Below are 20,103 nucleotides of genomic sequence, written 5' to 3'. Positions count from 1 at the left end.
GGAGCCGGTGTGTTGTCACACAGCAGCACAGCACACCTCGTGCCTGAGTCTTGTCAGTGACACCACAGAGCCTCGCGGGAGAGCAGAGGGTCCGTACTCGCGGACCTAGGAAGGGAGCCAGACTCCGTGGCTGGAGGTACTCAAGAGCCCGGTGCTTCAGAGAACTGTATCTGACGGAGACCGTGTGACATGCTCTTAAACACATCACACGACAGAGGGACGGAGGGCACTGGAGCCACAGACGGAGAGCGCACCCTGCACTGGGTGCGTCCGTGACAACATGTGCATCACTGGGAATCATTACAATCCTCTTTGCTTATTACAGTCTCCCACCATCCTTACACTGTGCTGTGTACTGCAGCCACAGAGTAAAACTGTAAACAATGTGTGTGAGTATCATGTGCTTATCACAGCCAGGCAGCCTCTAAGCACTGTGAGTGTGATTCATGTGCTTCCTACAACCAGTCACAGCCTGTAAACACTGTGAGTGTATCAGGTAATTACCTCACCCGACACATAGGCACACATCGAAGCATTCAGTTTCCTCTCGGTAGCCAGCCTCACCTCAAACGCTGCATATTTCTATCTTATCTTAACTGCAGTCGCTCTCTTTCTGTAAACACTGCGAATTATTAGCCTATGTTTATTGCCACAAACTAACAATTCAAGTGCTTAAGACAGACAGACAGTCTGTAAACACTAAGCAGGTCTCCTGTGCCTCTTGCAAGCACAGAGGATGCTAACCCTGCATGGTTCGATTACTTGATTGCTTGTTGCAGTCAGACACAGACTGCTGATACCGCCTTTTTCCACTGTGTGCTGATCAGGTTTTATCACTCAGGTCAAAACAGTGAACACTGCCCATTTCGAATGTGTTTACTGCAGTGAGGCGCGCAGCATTCTGCGCATTGATAACGTGTTCTCTGCAGTCAGACACGGACTCAAATCACTGCACTCCTCTGTGATGTTTACTACAGTCCGACGCGCAGTAAACAATGCACATTTGTATTATGGGGAGACTAAAATCAGACAGACTCAATGCGGTCAGACAATGTCAGTAAACTGCACGTTCGAGGCATATGAGCTGCAGATTGTACACTTAGCATAGATCGCCATCTGGTGTTGGGCCCGGATGTTTGCAGTTTGTTTTTGTTCTTTGGACAGTCTTTGGAAGTCACAAGTTTGGTGACTCCTCCTTCGGTCCGTACTGCGCATGGGCTTCGGCTCCATCCTCAGATAGTTTTTTTCCGCCATCGGGCTCGGATGTGATACTTCGTGCTCCGGCTTCGAACTTCTACGGTTCCAGCCTCGACGGAAAATCCTCGTTTCTTCGAGTTTCTTCATCATCATCTTCATCTCTCGAAGCGGCACTTTTCTCTATCCCGTACATCGGCACCGGCCTTCGGGCCTTCCTCGACTCCTGTCCCGGCCGATGGAAAGGACTCCGTTCAAAAAGTGCCCAAAATGTGGGTCTAAATTTCCCCACACCGACCTCCATCAGGTGTGTAACCTTTGCCTCTCTCCAGAACACGAGGCCAGAGACTGCCCCGCCTGTAAGTCTTTTCGATCAAAAAAGACCATCCGGGATCGAAGAGCTCGACGCACCATGGCGCACTCCTCGACCGCGGCTCCACCGGACATCTTCGGAGACGCCGAAGCTTCGGGGCAACTACACACCCAGCAGGAGGACGACGTTGTCAGCGCTTCCGAGGCCGACGACTCCGACGTGGAGGACATCACACCGGCGCAGCGGGTCGTGAGTGCTGTACCCCAGCGCCCAAAACCAAAGAGACTCAGGTTACACCCTCGCCTGCAGGCCTGGGCAAAACCAAGCACACAGCTTCTATCACCCCACCTTCGGGCCCGGTGTTGAAGCCTCAGAAGTCTCACGGCAGCTCTGGCTCGAGCCAGCCGACGCCTGGTGCCGAAAAACACCATTCGGCACCGAAGAAAGGGATACCCAGCTCGACTCCGAAGCCACTGGTGCCGAAGCCTGGACTCTCGGTGCTGACCAAACATAAACACAAATCTGTCGGCACCGACGCTCCGGCGCCGAAAACTCCTTCGACGCCGAAAAAACCGGAGGCTCCAAAAAAGCATGGCGCACAGAAACCATCGAAGCCCTCGGCTCCGAAACCATCGGCACCAGCGGACGATTCGGCGCCACTGGCTCTGTTCACACCAGACCCTGTGCAAAAGACTCTATCTAAAGATCCAAAGACTGGGCTATTGACTTTAATTATCAAGAAAAGACGCCTTGACACTCCGGCTCCTCCTCCACCACCCAAACGGAAGGACTCTGCCACTTCTCCCCTCAGAGTGCCCTCCCCACTACCTCCTCCTCTGCCTCCTCCACCTCCTCCACCCCCTCCCAGGTCTCCGCCACCCTTACCTTATCACTCCCCGACCCCAGATCCGGACTTCGGGGACCCACATTATGACCCAGCGGACGCCCCAATGGACCCCACTCCACCGGGGACCCCAGACCCATGGGAAGACTACCACAACCCTGACATACCTGATATGCCTCAGGACGACCTATACCCATCCAGGCTGTCTCCTCCGGAGGACTCCTTAGGGTTTCATCACTTAGTGCAGAGAGCAGCACACTACCATGGGGTGGACATGCACAGCGAACCAGTGGAAGAGGACTTCCTACTGGACACATTTGACATTCAGGACAAATCCACGTCTATTTTGCCCATGCTTAAGGGTGTCACCAAGCATGCTGAAGAGGTGTTCAAAGACCCTGTCAGGGCCAGGGTACTGAACCCTAGAATAGAGAAAAAGTACAAGGCGGCACCCACAGACCCTGCATATATTAAGGGCCCTGCTCCCTTAGATTCCCTAGTTGTCTCCACAGCTAGAAAGCGGGCTAACTCCCTGTCCTCAGGAGAAGCCCCACCGCCAGACAAGGAATCCAAACTTCTAGACGCGTCTGGCAAACGCACCGCCTCCCAAGCTGCAAACATGTGGCGCATTGCAAATACACAAGCGCTACTTGCGCGCTATGACAGAGCACACTACGAAGAACTTGAGGCTCTTATGCAGCACCTTCCCGAAAAACACAAGCGCAAGGCTCATGACCTGATACAGGAGGGTAAACTAATTACAAACACCTCCATTAAGTGTGCCCTCGATGCAGCCGACACAGGATCTAGAGCCATAAATACCAGTGTCCTGCTTCGTCGCCATGCCTGGCTCAGGATCTCAGGGTTCAAGCCTGAAGTCCAGGCGTCCATACTCAATCACCCTTTTGACCAACAAACTCTCTTTGGGCCAAAGGTAGACGAAGCGTTGGAAAAGATGAAAAAGGACACAGACACAGCAAAGTCTATGGGGGCACTCCAAACACAAGCCTCTAAACGTTCCTTTTGACGCTCATCCTTTCGTGGCACAGGCAGAGGCTTCTCCACCAATAGCGCCTCTACCTCTTACAAGTCCCCTCCTCAAAATACCTTTTCAAAGGGCAACCAAAGGGGTGGTTACAGAGGCAACAACAATAAGGGCAGGGGCAAAACTAACACCACCCGTTCTGCTACCCCACCCGCACAATGACTTCCCTTCGCTCCCCCCAGACCATCCCACTCCGGTCGGGGGCAGACTACAAAACTTTATCCACGCATGGGAGTCCATAACATCGGACAAATGGGTGACCCAAATCATTCGGTCAGGGTACTGTCTCGAGCTACCCCACCCAATATCCCACCAAGGCACCGTCCAATGTCTCAAGAACATTCCACACTGCTCAAGCAGGAGGTACTCTCCCTCCTCCAAAAACACGCTATAGAGCAGGTCCCCGTCAATCAGCAAAATCTAGGGGTCTACTCCCTATATTTCTTAATACCAAAGAAAGACGGGGACCTCCGGCCTCTAAATGCCTACATACATTCAGACCATTTCCACATGGTCACCCTACAACAAGTCCTCCCGCTCCTCTGCCAGGGAGACTTTCTCACTACCTTAGATCTGAAAGACGCATACTTTCACATTCCAATACACCCCTCTCACAGGAAGTACCTCAGGTTCGTGGTGGACGGGCAGCATTACCAATTCACGGTTCTCCCCTTCGGGGTTACCACCGCACCACGGGTGTTTACCAAATGCCTAGCGGTAGTGGCAGCACACCTCAGACGTCAACATATTCACGTCTTCCCTTACTTAGACGACTGGCTGATAAAAGCCGCGTCCTACCACCAATGTGTGCAACATACAAACAGCATCATCCAACTGCTCCACCAGCTAGGCTTCACAGTGAACTACCAAAAGTCCCACCTTATACCATCTCACACAAAGCAATATCTCGGGGCCACTATAGACACCTCCAAGGGTATTGCCTATCCAAACTCAGCCAGAATCACAAGCATTCAAGCCTTACGCAAAACATTCCTTCCTCAACACTCTCTTCCAGCAAGAGTGTTTATGAAGCTCATAGGAATGATGGCGTCTTGCATTTTCATAGTGCCCCATGCAAGACTCCACATGCGTCCACTTCAAGAGTGCCTAGCACAACAGTGGAACCAGGCCCAGGGTCAGCTAACGGATCTGGTGTTGGTGGACGGCCGCACACATCAATCTCTGCAGTGGTGGAACACCACAAACCTTTCCAAAGGGCGGCCGTTCCTGGACCCGGTTCCTCAGGTGATTCTAACAGCGGACGCATCGCTCTCCGGCTGGGGAGCGCACCTCCTACACCTCACAATGCAAGGTCTATGGACGCCACAGCAAAAATCGCTCCACATCAACCATCTGGAGCTCTTGGCGATCTTTCTAGCCCTAAAATCCTTCCAAAAACAGATTTCGGGCAAAGCAGTCCTCATTCGCACAGACAACATGACTGCAATGTATTATATCCAAAAACAGGGTGGGACACACTCTCCCCAGCTCTCCCGCTTAGCCCAGAGCATATGGAGATGGGCAATTCCCCAAAACATCTTTCCCCTGGCACAGAACGTTCCAGGCGTACAAAACACCATGGCAGATCTGCTCAGCAGACAAACGCAACAACTACACGAATGGGAACTGCATCCACAAGTTCTTCACCCATTCTTCCAACAGTGGGGGCATCCTCAGATAGACCTCTTCGCCACCCACGAAAACAAAAAATGCCCAAGCTTCGCCGCCAGATACCCACACCCATTGTCCAAGGGCAATGCGATATGGATGAACTGGTCAGGCAGATTTGCATACGCCTTTCCACCTCTCCCACTAATTCCATTAGTGGTAAGGAAGCTACAACAACACTCCCTCACACTCATTCTAGTAGCTCCGACGTGGGCCAGGCAGCCGTGGTACACCACACTACTACAACTATCAGTGGTACCACATCAAAAACTGCACCTATCCCCATGCCTACTAACCCAGAACCATGGAGAAATCAGGCACCCGGACCCAGCTCAGCTCAACCTTGCGATCTGGCTCCTGAAATCTTAGAATTTGGATACCTTAACCTTCCCCCTGATTGCATGAACATCATGGAAGCCAGACGTCCTACCACTAGAGCATGCTATGCCGCAAAGTGGAAAAGATTTGTAATTTACTGCCGTAACAATACAATCAACCCTTTAGATGCATCCATACAGCACATCATATGCTATCTGCTCCATCTTCACAGGTGTAACCTGGCATATTCATCCATACGCCTACACCTAGCAGCGATCGCTGCTTATCTACAAAACAGACAGCATTTATCACTGTTCAGAGTGCCCGCTATTAAAGCCTTTATGGAAGGCCTTAAACAAGTAATTCCTCCCAGGGCACCACCTTCCCCTGTATGGAATCTAAATTTAGTTCTTACATGGCTAATGGGTCCGCCCTTCGAACCAATGCATAAATGCGAGCTACAGTTTCTCACCTGGAAAACAGCTTTTCTCGTAGCTATCACTTCCCTTAGAAGGGTTGGTGAAATACAAGCGTTCACTATACAGGAACCCTTCCTACAAATACATCACAGCAAGGTCATACTTCGCACAAATCCGAAGTTTCTGCCCAAGGTCATTTCCCCCTTCCATCTCAATCAATCGGTGGAATTACCTGTTTTCTTCTCGCAACCTCAATCTGTTGCAGAGAGGGCCTTACACACACTCGATATTAAAAGGGCTTTGCTGTACTACATACAAAGAACGCAACCCTTCAGGAAGACTAAACAATTGTTCGTTTCCTTCTCTCCACCACATAAAGGCAACCCCATCTCTAAATCAGGGATAGCTAGGTGGATTGTAAAGTGCATACAAATTTGCTATCAAAAGGCAAAAAGAACATTATCTGTTCCGCCTAAAGCCCACTCTACAAGAAAGTTAGGGGCTTCGATGGCTTTTCTAGGGAACATACCCTTAGATGACATCTGCAAAGCAGCCACATGGTCAACACCGCACACCTTCACAAAACATTACTGTGTAGATGTGCATTCCAAGCAGCAAGCTAGGGTGGGCCAGGCTGTACTAAAGACACTTTTTCAAACCACTGCAACGGATACCGGTGGTCGCCGCTAAGGTTGGGTACTGCTATATAATCTATGCTAAGTGTACAATCTGCAGCTCATATGCCTCGAACGGAATATGCTACTTACCAGTATGCATCTGTTCTTGGCATGTAGAGCTGCAGAGTTGTACACGACCACCCGCCTCCCCGGCTACCTGTATCCGTTCCAGTACATCTTATTTAGATATAACACACATGGGTTTCTCACTGTTATTACTACGCTCCATCATTTCCCTGTTGGCGAAAAACAATCTGAGGATGGAGCCGAAGCCCATGCGCAGTACGGACCGAAGGAGGAGTCACCAAACTCGTGATTTCCAAAGACTGTCCAAAGAACAAAAACAAACTGCAAACATCCGGGCCCAACACCAGATGGCGATCTATGCTAAGTGTACAACTCTGCAGCTCTACATGCCAAGAACAGATGCATACTGGTAAGTAGCATATTCCTTCTCTATGACACATACTGCAGTCAGACACACTAACTGTAAACTGCACGTTTATATTTCTATCATGTTTCCAGTCCTCAGTTACATGCAGTAAACAGTCCACCTTTTTGTTAAGGGTTCACTGCAGTCGGACACAGTAAACACATATTTGTAAACACTTGATGGCCGTGTCTCTAACTCACCTACTCACAGATAACTCTTTGAGCACTGCATACTTCTGCCATGTTCCAGTGACAGGCAGCCACAGTCTGTAAACATGGCACGTACTTCTGCATTCATGCAAAGGTTGTAAACACTGCATGGTTCTATCATGTGCATCCTGCATTTATGCAAAGGTTATAAACACTGCATGATTCCATTGTGTGCTTCCTGCGTTCATGCAAAGGTTGTAAACACTGCATGTACATCCTGCATTCATGCAAAGGCTGTAAACACTGCCTGATTCTATCACATGCATCCTGCAGCTATGCAAAGGCTGTAAGCACTGCATGTACATCCTAAATTCATGCATGATTCCATTGTGTGATTCCTACATCCATGCAAAGGCTGGAAACACTGCATGATTCCATTGTGTGCTTTCTGCAGTCATGCAAAGGCTGTAAATACTGCATGATTCCATTGTGTGCTTCCTGCAACCATGTAAAGGCTGTAAGCACTGCATGTACACCCTGCATTCATGCAAAGGTTGTAAACACTGCATGATTCGATTGTGTGTTTCCTAAGTTCATGCAGAGCTGTAAATACTGCATGATTCCATTGTGTGCTTCCTGCAGCCATGCAAAAGTTGTAAACACTGCATGATTCTATCGTGTTTCCTGCAGCCATGCAAAGATTGTAAACACGGCATGATTCCATCATGTGCTTCCTGCAGTCGTATAAAGGCTGTAAACACTGCAATCCACAATTCTACCATACTTCCTGCAGTCATAAACACAGCACTGCATGAGTCTATCGTGTGCTTCCTGCAGCCATGCAAAGGTTGTAAACACTGCATGATTCTATCATTCACTTCCTGCAGTTATATAAAGGCTGTAAACACTGCACTGCATGATTCTATCATGTGCTTTCTGCATTCATATAAAGGCTGTAAACACTGCACTGGATGATTCTATCATCAGCTTCCTGCAGCCATGCACAGGTTGTAAATAGTGCATGATTCTATCATGTGCTTCCTGCAGTCATATAAAAGCTGTAAACACTGCATGATTCTATCATGTGCGTCCTGCAGCCATGCAAAGGCTGTAAACTGTATGATTCTATCATGAGCTTCCTGCAGTCATGCAAAGGCTGTAAACACTGCATGATTCTATCATGTGCTTCCTGCAGTCATGCAAAGGCTGTAAACTGTATGATTCTATCATGAGCTTCCTGCAGTCATGCAAAGGTTGTATACACTGCATGATTCTATCATGTGCTTCCTAAAGTCATATGAAAGCTGTAAACACTGGATGATTCTATCATGTGCGTCCTGCAGTCATACAAAGGCTGTAAACACTGCAGGATTCTAACATGTACTTCCTGCAGTCATACAACGGCTGTAAACACTGTACGATTCTATCATGTGCTTCCTGCTGTCATGCAAAGGCTGTAAACTGTATGATTCTATCATGTTACTCAAGGTGGTTAAACCCATAAATGAATAGTCCCATTCAAAACCAGCATTGGCATAGCCAATAGGTCTCGCCTTTGGGACCTTATAAGTGTTTTGCCATGCAGCAGTTGATGTTGCGCCAAGGATATTGTGCTGCATAACTAAATACTTATAAGGTCCCAAAGGCAAGACGTATTGGCTATGCCAATGCTTGTTGGTCTTGTTTTGGGTTGCTACTGAGAGAAGATACCCCAGCCCGCTCCTTCCTTCCTTTACACACTTGACCCAAAGACTTTAGCTTGACCAGCCTGTGTAGAAAATCACAAAAGTGCAGATCTGCCCAGAACTGGTCGCAGAACTGAACACCTGGAAAGTGCAAAAACTGTAACTTGAGTATAAGGATGAAGCAGAAATGTAGTCATTGTGCCAAGATTTCCTGATGTGTAGCCACCGGGTAGGTTCCTTTGAACTCCAGGACTCTCCCATTTGCCACAGACTGCAAACTCCCTTTGTCCGTTTCAGTACGAGTGTTCTTTTGCTGGTGAGCTGGCCATAATCATGACTGTTCTACCACTGGGAGGCTTTTGGGTAGCTGTGTGCTTTACAAGATCTATAGATTAGGAGAAAAGTTGACCAGCCTGGCAGGAGGAGCTGCCGGCAATGAACTTTATAGGAGAAAGCTGCTTAACTCTATAGGATGTGCATTAGAGGTGTCTGTGCAAGAGGAAGGCACTGCTTAGAACAAGCAAACACTGTGAAGGGACTTGGCAAAGCAACACCACACAAAGCATAACGCACATCAAGAGACCGCAAGCAAGGTTCAGAGTCTAAGACATATTTTCTTTTAGAAATGGTATCGACAATTGTTGCTCGCTCTTTATAGGTTATACCAAAGAATTATATCATGCAAAGAGTCCACATATTCCCTTACTAGTAGACATGAACTTGCTCTAGCAATCCCAATGTGCTCTTCTAGGGGTTAGTGTGGTTGAGCAGCCTTGAGCTTATCAGAGATGAGTGTTAGACAACTGCAATACACACATTAGTCAATAAATGATGCACACAACTCAATGAGGAGATCCACACCAATTTATAAAAATAACTTACATCTTATAGATCTTTTAGTACCAGAATGAATACGCTCACACAAGTACATTTTTGAAGAGAAATATTATTGTGTTTAAAAAGTCAACACTTAAGTGTTTTTTTGAGAATCTGCAATGTTATCCTATAGGGGGGAACAATGTTATCCTATGGGAGGAACAATGTTATCCTATGGGAGGAAAAACAAATACGGCATTCAGGTACAGTACAGTGGCTTACGAGACCGATCTCCTGAACTTAAGGGGAGTATTGGGCAAGGTCCAAGGCAGCACAGCACGTTCCCTCCAGCTGCACCACGGTAGTCTAGTGCAGAAAATAAGTTACTTATCTGTAATCTTTCATAGGTTCACAGGCGACTCACTCTCCTCCCCCGAGATGCTCCCCTTATAGCTCGGGATTCTTTATTCCCACTTGGGCTTGAAAATTTGAGGGACTCCTCCTCTGTTGGGCGTGTTCTAGAGGGTACTGTTGCCTGATTGGTTCTAGTTCAAGTTTGATCCTTTTTTTTTAAAGGACATAGATAGGCTATTAAACTGACTTTGTAATTGCCCTTCTAGCCTATGATAGTAATACATACTACTTTCTTATGGTACCGTGGGACTCCCACTTCCGGGAATGATTCAAGCATGTGAACCTATGAAAGATATTAATTCTGGAGAACTTATTTTCTTCTCCAGCGTTGGTATCTTCTGTATATTCACATGCAAACCTCCCTACTCCCCTGGCTATGATGATTTTTAAAGAACAAGTTTTTTTTACATGTTCACTTATGTTCTAATTGCACACACTTAAAATGTTTTTGTTTTCTAAAATTGTTGCACCTATCCTATTAATCAAATATGTTAAGTGTTCTCAAAGTGTAGTCTTTGTGGGTTGCACCCAATTTTTCTTAACATTTTATTGACCACTTTTAGGCATAAAGTGCATTTAATGTCTTTATCAGAAGAACCTATTTGAGAGGCTCAAAGGAAATATATACTGATTGTTTTAATTCCATTCCTTAATAGCTAAAGAAAGATTACCTGGAAGGTGTTGGAGACACATTGGACTTGGTTGTCATTGGCGGGTACCTTGGTAAGGGTAAACGGACGGGCATGTATGGCGGTTTCCTTCTGGCTTCCTATGATGAGGAAAGTGAAGAATACCAAACTATTTGTAAGGTAAACATCCACAGGCCTTCCATGTGAATAATCTTCTTATTCATTGTAAGAACACACTAGTATTCTTTATTGATTTATGACACGTGGTAAGAGTACATTATTCAACTTTGACGTGTTCCATTTTTAATTATTTTTTGTTGTAGTTTATCCTTCTCAGAAAAAAGTGTTAAAGTTATACGCTTCTGTATGCTTCTCACCCACCGTCTGCCCTTGTAACTCCGCTCAATCTCAATTTTTGCATTTTACAGATTGGCACTGGATTTACCGAAGATGATCTGGAAAAACATCATGCCTTCCTGAAGGTAGGACCTCTGATGCAAGACTTGATTTGTTACATTGTGCATGTTTTCTGTTTAAAACACATTTTTTTCCATTGTAGGTAGAGAATAATTGTACAGTGGTGAACTCATGTGGGTGTTTTGTCTAGTGTTCTATTTTCCTATGCATGATATCAATTGTATTTTTACATTTGACCAATAGCCTTTGGTGCTGATCCTCTGAAATTTCCCATCTGGCTGAAAACTTTGAAAGGCAGGTATGACTGTAGCAGTCATTTAAATCTGAGGTGGAACCTGATTTAATGGTATTTTTCTCCCAGCTCTAGGAAGCTTTCATAGACTTCGGTTTGTCAAGTCCTTGGAATGTTTCTATATCCTTTCACTGCTCCTTATTTGTTGCATTTACTTAAGGTTTTGCTGAGTGAAAAGTTGGGACAGTGGCAAATTTGTATGATCTTTTCATTGATGGATATCAACCCTGCTTATGGTTATTCACATGAGATTTGGCAATTCTCAAGGAGCTGTCCGCCAACCAATTTGACACGAGGGCTCTGTAAGGGATTAACATTGTTGTAGCAGAAAAATCGGTCTGGAACCATCACCCTAGTCTTTAATTACTGGATGCAGCTCAAGTTAATTGGTATTTGTAGCACATGTCATGTCATTCAGGATATCACCTGGATAGCTACAAATCTCATTTTATGCCATGAACCTGTAATGCTCCTGCGTTCTTAATTGAGCATGCACTCCGTATTTAACAAGTTGATGGATATTATCCTGTTTTGCTCGGGTGGGGTGTTATTTCGGGTTTAAACGAAGTACTAGATATCTTCTACATATTGACCTCTCCTAAACTTGTTTATTTTTTTCACTCGGAAGTTTGGGTGAAAAGTTGAAACCATTTATTATAGGTATTGACTGAGTTAGAGCACCGCGCTCTTAACATGGCACATGATGTCAAATTGGAAGCAAACCGTATATTACGAAAGAACACAAATAGCCATTAAATGAGGTTTGATATGATATTCCACATCATACAAGTCAGACCTGTTGCCTGAATTATGTAGTGGCAATTGCTATTTTGAAGCCTAATTGCAATAGAAATTTAGACTCCCTGAATGTTGGAGGTTTAAGGGCACATTCTTTGGAGAGCCAAAAGAAATTGTAAAATGCGTGGTAGATTTTTTGAGCCTTATTGTGCTTCATTTCCCCCATGCAGGACCAGGTGATAGAAAAGCCACGGAGCTACTACCGATGGGATAGTGCCACTGAACCAGACCACTGGTTTGATGCTGTGCAAGTGTGGGAGGTGAAATGTGCAGACCTCTCCATTTCTCCTGTGCACAAGGCAGCTCTAGGTCTGGTGAGTATTTGCTTGCTCCGGACTCTGACTGTAGCTTTAGACTCTAATCGGAGTCTCTTGTACATGTGTTGGATCTTTGTTAGTAGCGAAAATGCTGAAGTGATATCAGCTGGAGATTGTTCCATGACAAGCATGTGGCAAAAAACAACGTGGCCTACAAAATCTTAACACAACGCACCACTACTGCCTGTAATGAATGAGATTGTCTGTTACATTAAGTAGCTTGGTGGCGTATTGACTATGTCTAATTATGTACAAATTAGAATGTTGGAATCTTACAGGCTATAAGCAGACAAACTAATATGCAATGTATTTTTATGGTCCGCTCCCTCTTTTTCATCAGCGATATGCCCTGGTTTACTAATTGCTTGTTCGGATGCTTGATAGAAGGATCAATGACCAGATCAGTAATTTATATTTAGACTCTGCACATATTTTTTGATCATGTATTGGAGATGTAGGATGGTATAAACACCGTGACCTGTTTCGATAGCCAGGTTTTAACTCTCCCTTGTTGTTAAGGTTATTAGTCCACCACTCCTACATTTTCAGCTCAGGCAATGTAAGCTGTCCCCTTCACACCTTCCCCAACTTAGAGGCAGTGTACACCAAGGACTAGGTAGTCAAGGGTGGCTGGCAATTCACAATCTTTTTAATCCCACAGGTTGATGAAGAAAAGGGAATTTCTCTGCGGTTCCCTCGATTCTTGCGTATCCGTGATGATAAAAAGCCAGAAGATGCAACTAATAGCGTTCAGGTACAGAGTAACACTATTACTCCTTGCATCTCATTTTGATGTCCACTCACATGGTGCAGCCGTCCTGATGACCTCTGGCCTTCGATTACAGGGCATAGGATATGATGGTTAAACTTTGGCACACAAGCCAGTGGTCACTGCCAAAGTACTGATTACTCCGCTTCACAGTCTACTAAAGCTTGGTAATGAGATTTGCTTAAATGCTCATTTCCAAATATGACCACTAGGCTGCTTGGAAAACAAGAAGGCGCAGAAGGGTATATAAGAAAATAAGCATTAGTGATGCTCATATATGTTAGTAATGTTTTTTGGGTTATAATTAAACCTACTCCTTTGAAATTCAAAGAGTTGAGGAATATTGTCCCTGGCAGAAAATGGGTGAGAAAGGAGGATTATGGTGTCTTTCAATGGGAATGAGGGTCTCCCTTTAAAGGTACTCAGAATAGTTAGAAGTAGTCAAATGCACCAATGGCTGTATTGTAGGGCACACCCAATAGTAGTAGTATAGTGATTGAAGCATCTCATAATCATTGTTAAGGATGTCTTATAGAACCGTATCTAAGATCGGTGTTTAATGGTTTTCTTTATAGTGCCATGCAAGATAGGAGAGATATTGACCTTGACTCCTATAATGGCCATCTGCGTTTTAGAACTGGTGAAGGAAGGGGCTTTGAGTAGGAATGTAGGAAGTCTAGCTTTGTGCACAGATCAAATATTCCATTTTAGGATTGAAAGTTCAGAATATAGGTCAAACAGAAGTAGAAAAAAGTAGACTGTGTATAAATATTTGTCCTTCCTATGGAATATTCCAATCTAAAGTCATTGAACCTGCAAATATGTGATGTTGTGAAAGAGGGTAAGTTGGACTTTAGGAGTCTAGATTTGGGTGTTGGTACTAATTTCACGTATTGCTATTTATGTAGTTCTGACAATTGTTGAATTATGCCAGTTGTGAATTGCTGCTTTTCCGTAAAGTGTTTTTAGAAATCAATCATAAACTGTGTAGGAAATATCTATTGCCAGTATAATATTTGGATAGGATACGATAAGCTTGATCAACAGTAAGACTATTTCTCCATCCTCAGTATCTTTATTAAAGTCATAAACATTAGAATTTCATTGCGAACACTAGTTAATGTAATTCAGTATCAGTGTAACATTTTATTATTTTTGAGTTAAAATAGTTAGGATCTTCTTCTTTTTTTGGTAAATTTATTTCAGTACATTTGTCTTCAAGTGTCTAGCCCAAAAAGTACAATCTGAAGTTATCAAGAATGTTCAGACTATATACAGTGGTCCTCTGGTCCCTTGAACTACTTTCTCCTGGCAGAAAATGACTAACAAAGCAGCAAGAAATGTGTACTTTTGACATTTAGCTGACTCTTCCTTTATTTGTGAATTTTAATCTTAATCAAATATTTTATTGAGATTTCCATTACTATTTTTTATACACATTCACCTCTTGTGTTTGCTGCACGGTATGATAGCCTTTCTTTTCAATTTGACTTTTTTTTTGGTTTTATTTTGTTCAAAGTATTTTATTGAGTGCGAAAACATGCAATCAGATGACATGCGGTACAAGGTATATTGTAATACAATCATCCTTAATATGATAAACAATTTCGTATGGCTGTTATAAGAATTCCTACTTGCAGAACTAAAACAGTACTTTGGGATATATGGATATAGCAGAAAACATTATAAATGAGATCTACCACCATAGATGAGTAGGTGGGATTGGACAAAAAGAGGATTATGCATACCTAGGCTGTCCGATTTTAGGTTTAAACCTATAATAACTGATAAAACCCCACTGGAAGAGAAATAGCCCTCACCAGTGAAAACATATAAACACTGAAAAAACACCTGCACAACCACAAACTAAATTCCATTCAAAGAAAGGAAAAAAGGAGTGAGTCATTTTTTTTTCTTCCTGAAGAGGCCAAAACAATGTAACTTTGTTATAGAAGCTAGCAGTAAGAACATCTGGGCTAACATTATTCTGCTTGACTTTTGTTTAGGGATGCCACTAAAATATTGTTTCTTCTTCCTTTTGTTTTTTTCAGTTCTGTGGTCTTTGGTCTAAAGATGCAGAGTTTAGAAGCATGTTTTAGGTCTTGTTTAATTATTTTATAAACCGTAGAGAATCAGGAAATATCAATCATATTTGATTCTTTCACTGATAGGTAAAATGGCTGGTTTCATAAGAATCTTTCCTAATGTGTCATCACATTTACCCACAGAGAAAGGGTAAAAACCCTTAATACATGAGCCCCCAGTTTCTAGTGAGTCAGTATTGATAGTAGGCAAATTGCCAACACCTCAGGCTTTAAACATTCAATGCAAGGTAAAGTGACAAGTATATGGGAAAAGAGCGCTATCACCAAGCATCTGGGATAGTGGTTAAAACATGACACTAGAATTTTGGAAAACATGGACCGCAGTGTCACTTAGGATGCTCTGCACAAAAGGTTCTTTCATAGTTCAACAAAGATTGCAGTGATATTGTTTGTATTTGCAGTGATTCAGCTACGTATATTAAAAAGTTGTGTGATGACCTGTCAAAATTGATACCTGAGCTGAAGTGCTTCCCTGTAAGAGATCCTTGCCACTTGTTAGATCGTATGCTGAAAGCATCTTTACAATCTTCAGAGTTAATGAGGAATGCTATTGACTTTTTAGTCCATTCTGGTGCAGTGTTTTCTTATGCACAGCAACTAAAACGCAAATATTTATTAATTTCTGCTTTGTGTGGCATCAAAGAAAGAGTCATCCCAACTGTGCCCCTTAGCTGATGGTTCTCAGTCCAAGGGGCTATGAATGCTATATTATCCATGTGGCAACCGTTTACAGAATTTTTGCCGAGTGATGATGCCAAAGGCAAGAAATGTGAGGATCTTTGGTCGCATATTGATAGTGATGTGAAACAAAAGTTCACTCTACTGCATTCTTAGATTTTTACAGGAATACATAACTGCCGTAGTGGACATAATGAAAAACTAGAGTCTGAAAACACCCTTGTCTGCCAAGTGTTCAGCATAATTGGTGTAGATGTGAAACATCCCCTTGAGAGTAGGCTGGGCGACACCTTTAGTGACTTTGGCACTGCAACATGTTCCATATTAGAGTGCTTGGCACTTCGTAAGCAAAGCAATGGTGAAGAACAATTCAGGAACTTTTATTTTACAATGTATGAGAAATGGCTTGCAATGATGCATAGAAATGTCCCTTCATCATCAATGGCATTTGAAGTCAATGAAACCTCACTCTGGTACTCTGTTCTAGATCCCTTCCGTAAAAGGGAATTTCCTCAGTAGTTTCTAAAGTGCTGCTTCATTTTTTACCACTTCAATAACTCTGAAGGCATAAGCGCCCAGATCAGCACAAATGATGCAGAACCTGCCCTGAGAATGGCAATGTTCAAGTGAACCAGTATTGGCAGGGAAAGCTATGTCAATGGCTGGAGTTAACAAATTGTCTACTGGCTGTTTTGGCGTTGCACATCTCAAGTGCCAATGTTGAGAGGGCCTTTTCACAGAAGTTTACATGGGAAGGAAAGAGCGAGCACACATGACCAAAGACTCACTGAAGAAGTATTGTATGGTGTACTACAATACATTTAATTTGCAAAAATCTATTTGGACCTCATATACACTATACTTACACTGTCTATATACCATGCGCTACCGGTGCAAAAAGCAAGCAATAATAAAAGCGAAATGTTCCATAAACACCGGAAAAACACTGTTTCTATAGTTTTTAATGGCGTGAAAATGTGTAACCACTGATAACTACTGTGTTTTTTAAGGTATTAAAATCACTTAAACACTGAAAAACCCCACCAGAATTTACCAAAAATAGAAACTGAAAACAGGAAAGCCTATGCATACCAAAGGGATCCCACACTATAGGATGTGTTACGGGAAAATGTTTATCGTCATGAAGTATTGCCTACATTATAATGAGAACAATAAGAGGGGAACTATGAACCTGAGGTATGGGGGAGGAGAGGTGGTGGGGAAATGGATGAGATATGCAAGTGAGTATCCATTGGCCTAGCCAGACCCGAAGGTGTAAGTGAGGGTAAGTCCTCCAACATTAGTGTTCTTCTCAATAAAACAATCTAGAGTACCACACTGCACTGTAGTTGGGTAGGAGGATTGTGATTGCATAGAATGTGCCCCTCTGAAGTATGAAACCCAAGCCCACCAGGTATGGTGAGAGATGGTTAAATGATTTCCATTTTGAAAGAATAATTTTCACTGCAATAGTAAGAAGCCGATCTCAGAGGGCCATATTGTTGGCATGGAGATTCATAGTGTTCTCTGAGGCCTTTGGACTTAAAGCTACCATAGGAAAGCTCAGGGATATGGGAATTTCAATTATCCAGTATTGGGGTATCTTTCATAGATTCGCATGCTTGAATAATTCCCCGTCGTCAAGATGTGAGTCCCCGGGACATTTATAAAGGTAATGCCACAATAGACATAGAAGTTAAAAGGCCTAAGGCCTCCTATTTAGTAAGATATCGAAGTCCTTATTTAATAAAGGACAAAACTGAAGAGAACAACCGATCAGCTGACACCACCCTCTAGAACCTTCCTGAAAGGAGCTCCAGTCCCTCAGTTTTTATACCGCACGTCATGCTTGGGAGTCTCCACTGAGCTCTCTTCAGTTTTTTCCTCATAACTTCTCATTATCCTTGTCTTCAGTTTTTCTCTTGGATTCAAGGTATTTTTCAACTCCCTTGTCTGAGTAAATTCCACTCATTTCATCATGTCGGAAACACCTAAAAATTAGGCCTTTTTAGGCCCTGCGGTACCTGCAGAAAGAAAAGGCTGCACATCGATGACCTCAAAGATTGCCTTTACTGCCTCTATCCTGATCACAAACCAAAGGAATTTTCATCAAAGACTTTAAAGGACCGTGAGGGGAGGCTGTTATTAAGACTGCAGAGGCTTAAAGACAGGGAGGACCCTGTATGTTCTGAGGAAAGCGAAGGTTCTGCAAGATCCTCCTCAAAGATGCCTCAAAAAAGACCACTGGAAGTCTCTCCAAGTCACTCCTCGCAGCAACCTCCAAAGAAGACCCACAAAAAGTATTCAGAGGCTACTAAAAACAAGATCTGCCTTCCAGAGCGTCTCCTTTGCATCAGCGTTTGATTTCTGTCAAAAAATCTTTTCAGAACTCCGCTTCAGACCCTCCTACTCCTCCGGTGAAGGTAAAACGACAACAAGACCTCTACTGACTGCTGTCGTAGTAACTTCGCCACGGTTTCAGTCTTGTCAGCGTCCATTTCATAGTCAACGTCTTCGTCAACGAGTCTTGGTCCTTTGTCGTCGACGATAAAGATATTCAGAAATTGGTCAATGAAGATTCCAAAGATTACCATCCCAACAACGAAGATGAAGACGAGTGCTTAGTTGACAGTGTTGCCTGCGTCGACTAAGAGTCTACCGTAGAAGATTCCCTCGTGGACGATTTCTCCCATTGCATCGTCGATGACTGTATTGTCATCTACTCCAGTTTCGTCTGGGACATTAATACCAATGCCCGTCGACGGTTCCTCGACAACAGTGTGTGTACCGACAACGATCTCGTCGACGACACCAAAATCTAGACCAGGAAAAGTAATTTCCTAGTCAAAATTTCAAAGAGCGAGACTGACACCCTCATTAACTTCTCATAGTAGGGTTCAAGCCTTATTACCAACTCATCTCTTGGATGACGATGATTCGGACGAAGACAGCTTGTTTGGGGCTGCACAAAGTCCTTCGGAGTTGAACTTTAAATACTAGGAAGACTCCGATGATAAGAAATTCTATAACCAGCATCTGTGCTATTCTGACCAATGACGTCAGCAGCAACTGCATCCAGGGATGGTTTGTCTTCACTCCAGTCTGGTAACTGATTTACAATTCATGTTGGTGGACTATAAAAAGAGGTTTCCTACGTCCACGCCATCTCTTGCCCCAGCGCTTTCACCCCCTCCTGTGGTGCCAAGTCAACCTCCACCCCTTCCTATTTCTCAAGTGGCTATGCAGCAGTTCCATCTACAGATGAAGAAAAGAGGGACAACAAGAAGGGGAAATCCAGGATATACAATCTCATCCAGACGAGTGGGATGATTGCATTATCCCTCCACCAGCGTCGTCACATCCACCTCAAGTAGACTCACTTCCAGAGGAAATTGGAGGATTTCATAATCTCTTGGAGAGAGCAGCCAGACATTTTGCACTTCCAATACCTACTCGCCAACAAGACTGTTTCCTTTACAATTTCAAGGAACCTTTTAAAAAAATCAGTCAGGTCTATGCCCATTATCGACTATATTTGGGATCGGGGCATTAAGTTGAGAAACCCAGCCACAGTTCCTCCAGGCTTACCAAGGCTCGGTTAAAAAATATAAAGCCCCTGACGACACGCCTGCCTGTCCCGCAGGTCAAAGAACCCATCAGCTCCACTATCAGCACCTCTGGACAAGGAGGGTAGGAGACTGGACAACATCGGCAAACGTTTTTCCACTATGTCTCCATTGACAGTCCGAGCGTCCAATTCCTTAGCGCTGCTTGGGCGCTACAACAGATCGATGTGGTCAGATATTGCTTCTTACATCAACGATCTCACACAAGACATCAAGGAGGAGGCAAGAAAAGTTTTACTGGCATGCGAACGTACCGCTTCAGAAATAATTGATTGCGCAATGGACATTGCTTCCACTGGTTTCCGTCAGTTAGCTGGAACTGCGGTCCTATGGCGCCAAGGATGGCTAAAGACTACAACATTCAGGCCTGAAGTCCAGACCAAAATTCTAGATATGCCTTACGATGGACACACAAACTATTTGGTAACCATATCGATGAAGCCCTTCAGGGAATCAAAAAGGTCACTTACGCGGCCAAAGCTTTGGGCACCCTCCCG

The 20,103-nt window shown here is 44.1% G+C and overlaps 1 protein-coding gene across 2 annotated transcripts in view; it reads left to right on the top strand.

Moving 5' to 3' along the window:
* LIG1 (DNA ligase 1) overlaps positions 1-20,103 on the top strand; it is a 502,345-nt gene that overhangs the window by 428,371 nt on the left and 53,871 nt on the right. For both annotated transcript variants that reach the window (XM_085616644.1, XM_085616645.1), the window contains exons 23-26: positions 10,632-10,784; positions 11,033-11,086; positions 12,282-12,425; positions 13,090-13,182. In XM_085616644.1, the coding sequence (XP_085472770.1) occupies positions 10,632-10,784; positions 11,033-11,086; positions 12,282-12,425; positions 13,090-13,182 (444 nt within the window). The remainder of the gene's footprint in view (positions 1-10,631; positions 10,785-11,032; positions 11,087-12,281; positions 12,426-13,089; positions 13,183-20,103) is intronic.

The sequence above is a fragment of the Triturus cristatus genome, chromosome 7 (genome assembly GCF_964204655.1).
Source record: "Triturus cristatus chromosome 7, aTriCri1.1, whole genome shotgun sequence".
In the NCBI taxonomy this organism is placed as follows: Eukaryota; Metazoa; Chordata; class Amphibia; order Caudata; family Salamandridae; genus Triturus; species Triturus cristatus.
This window is presented reverse-complemented; position numbering and strand designations above follow the sequence as displayed.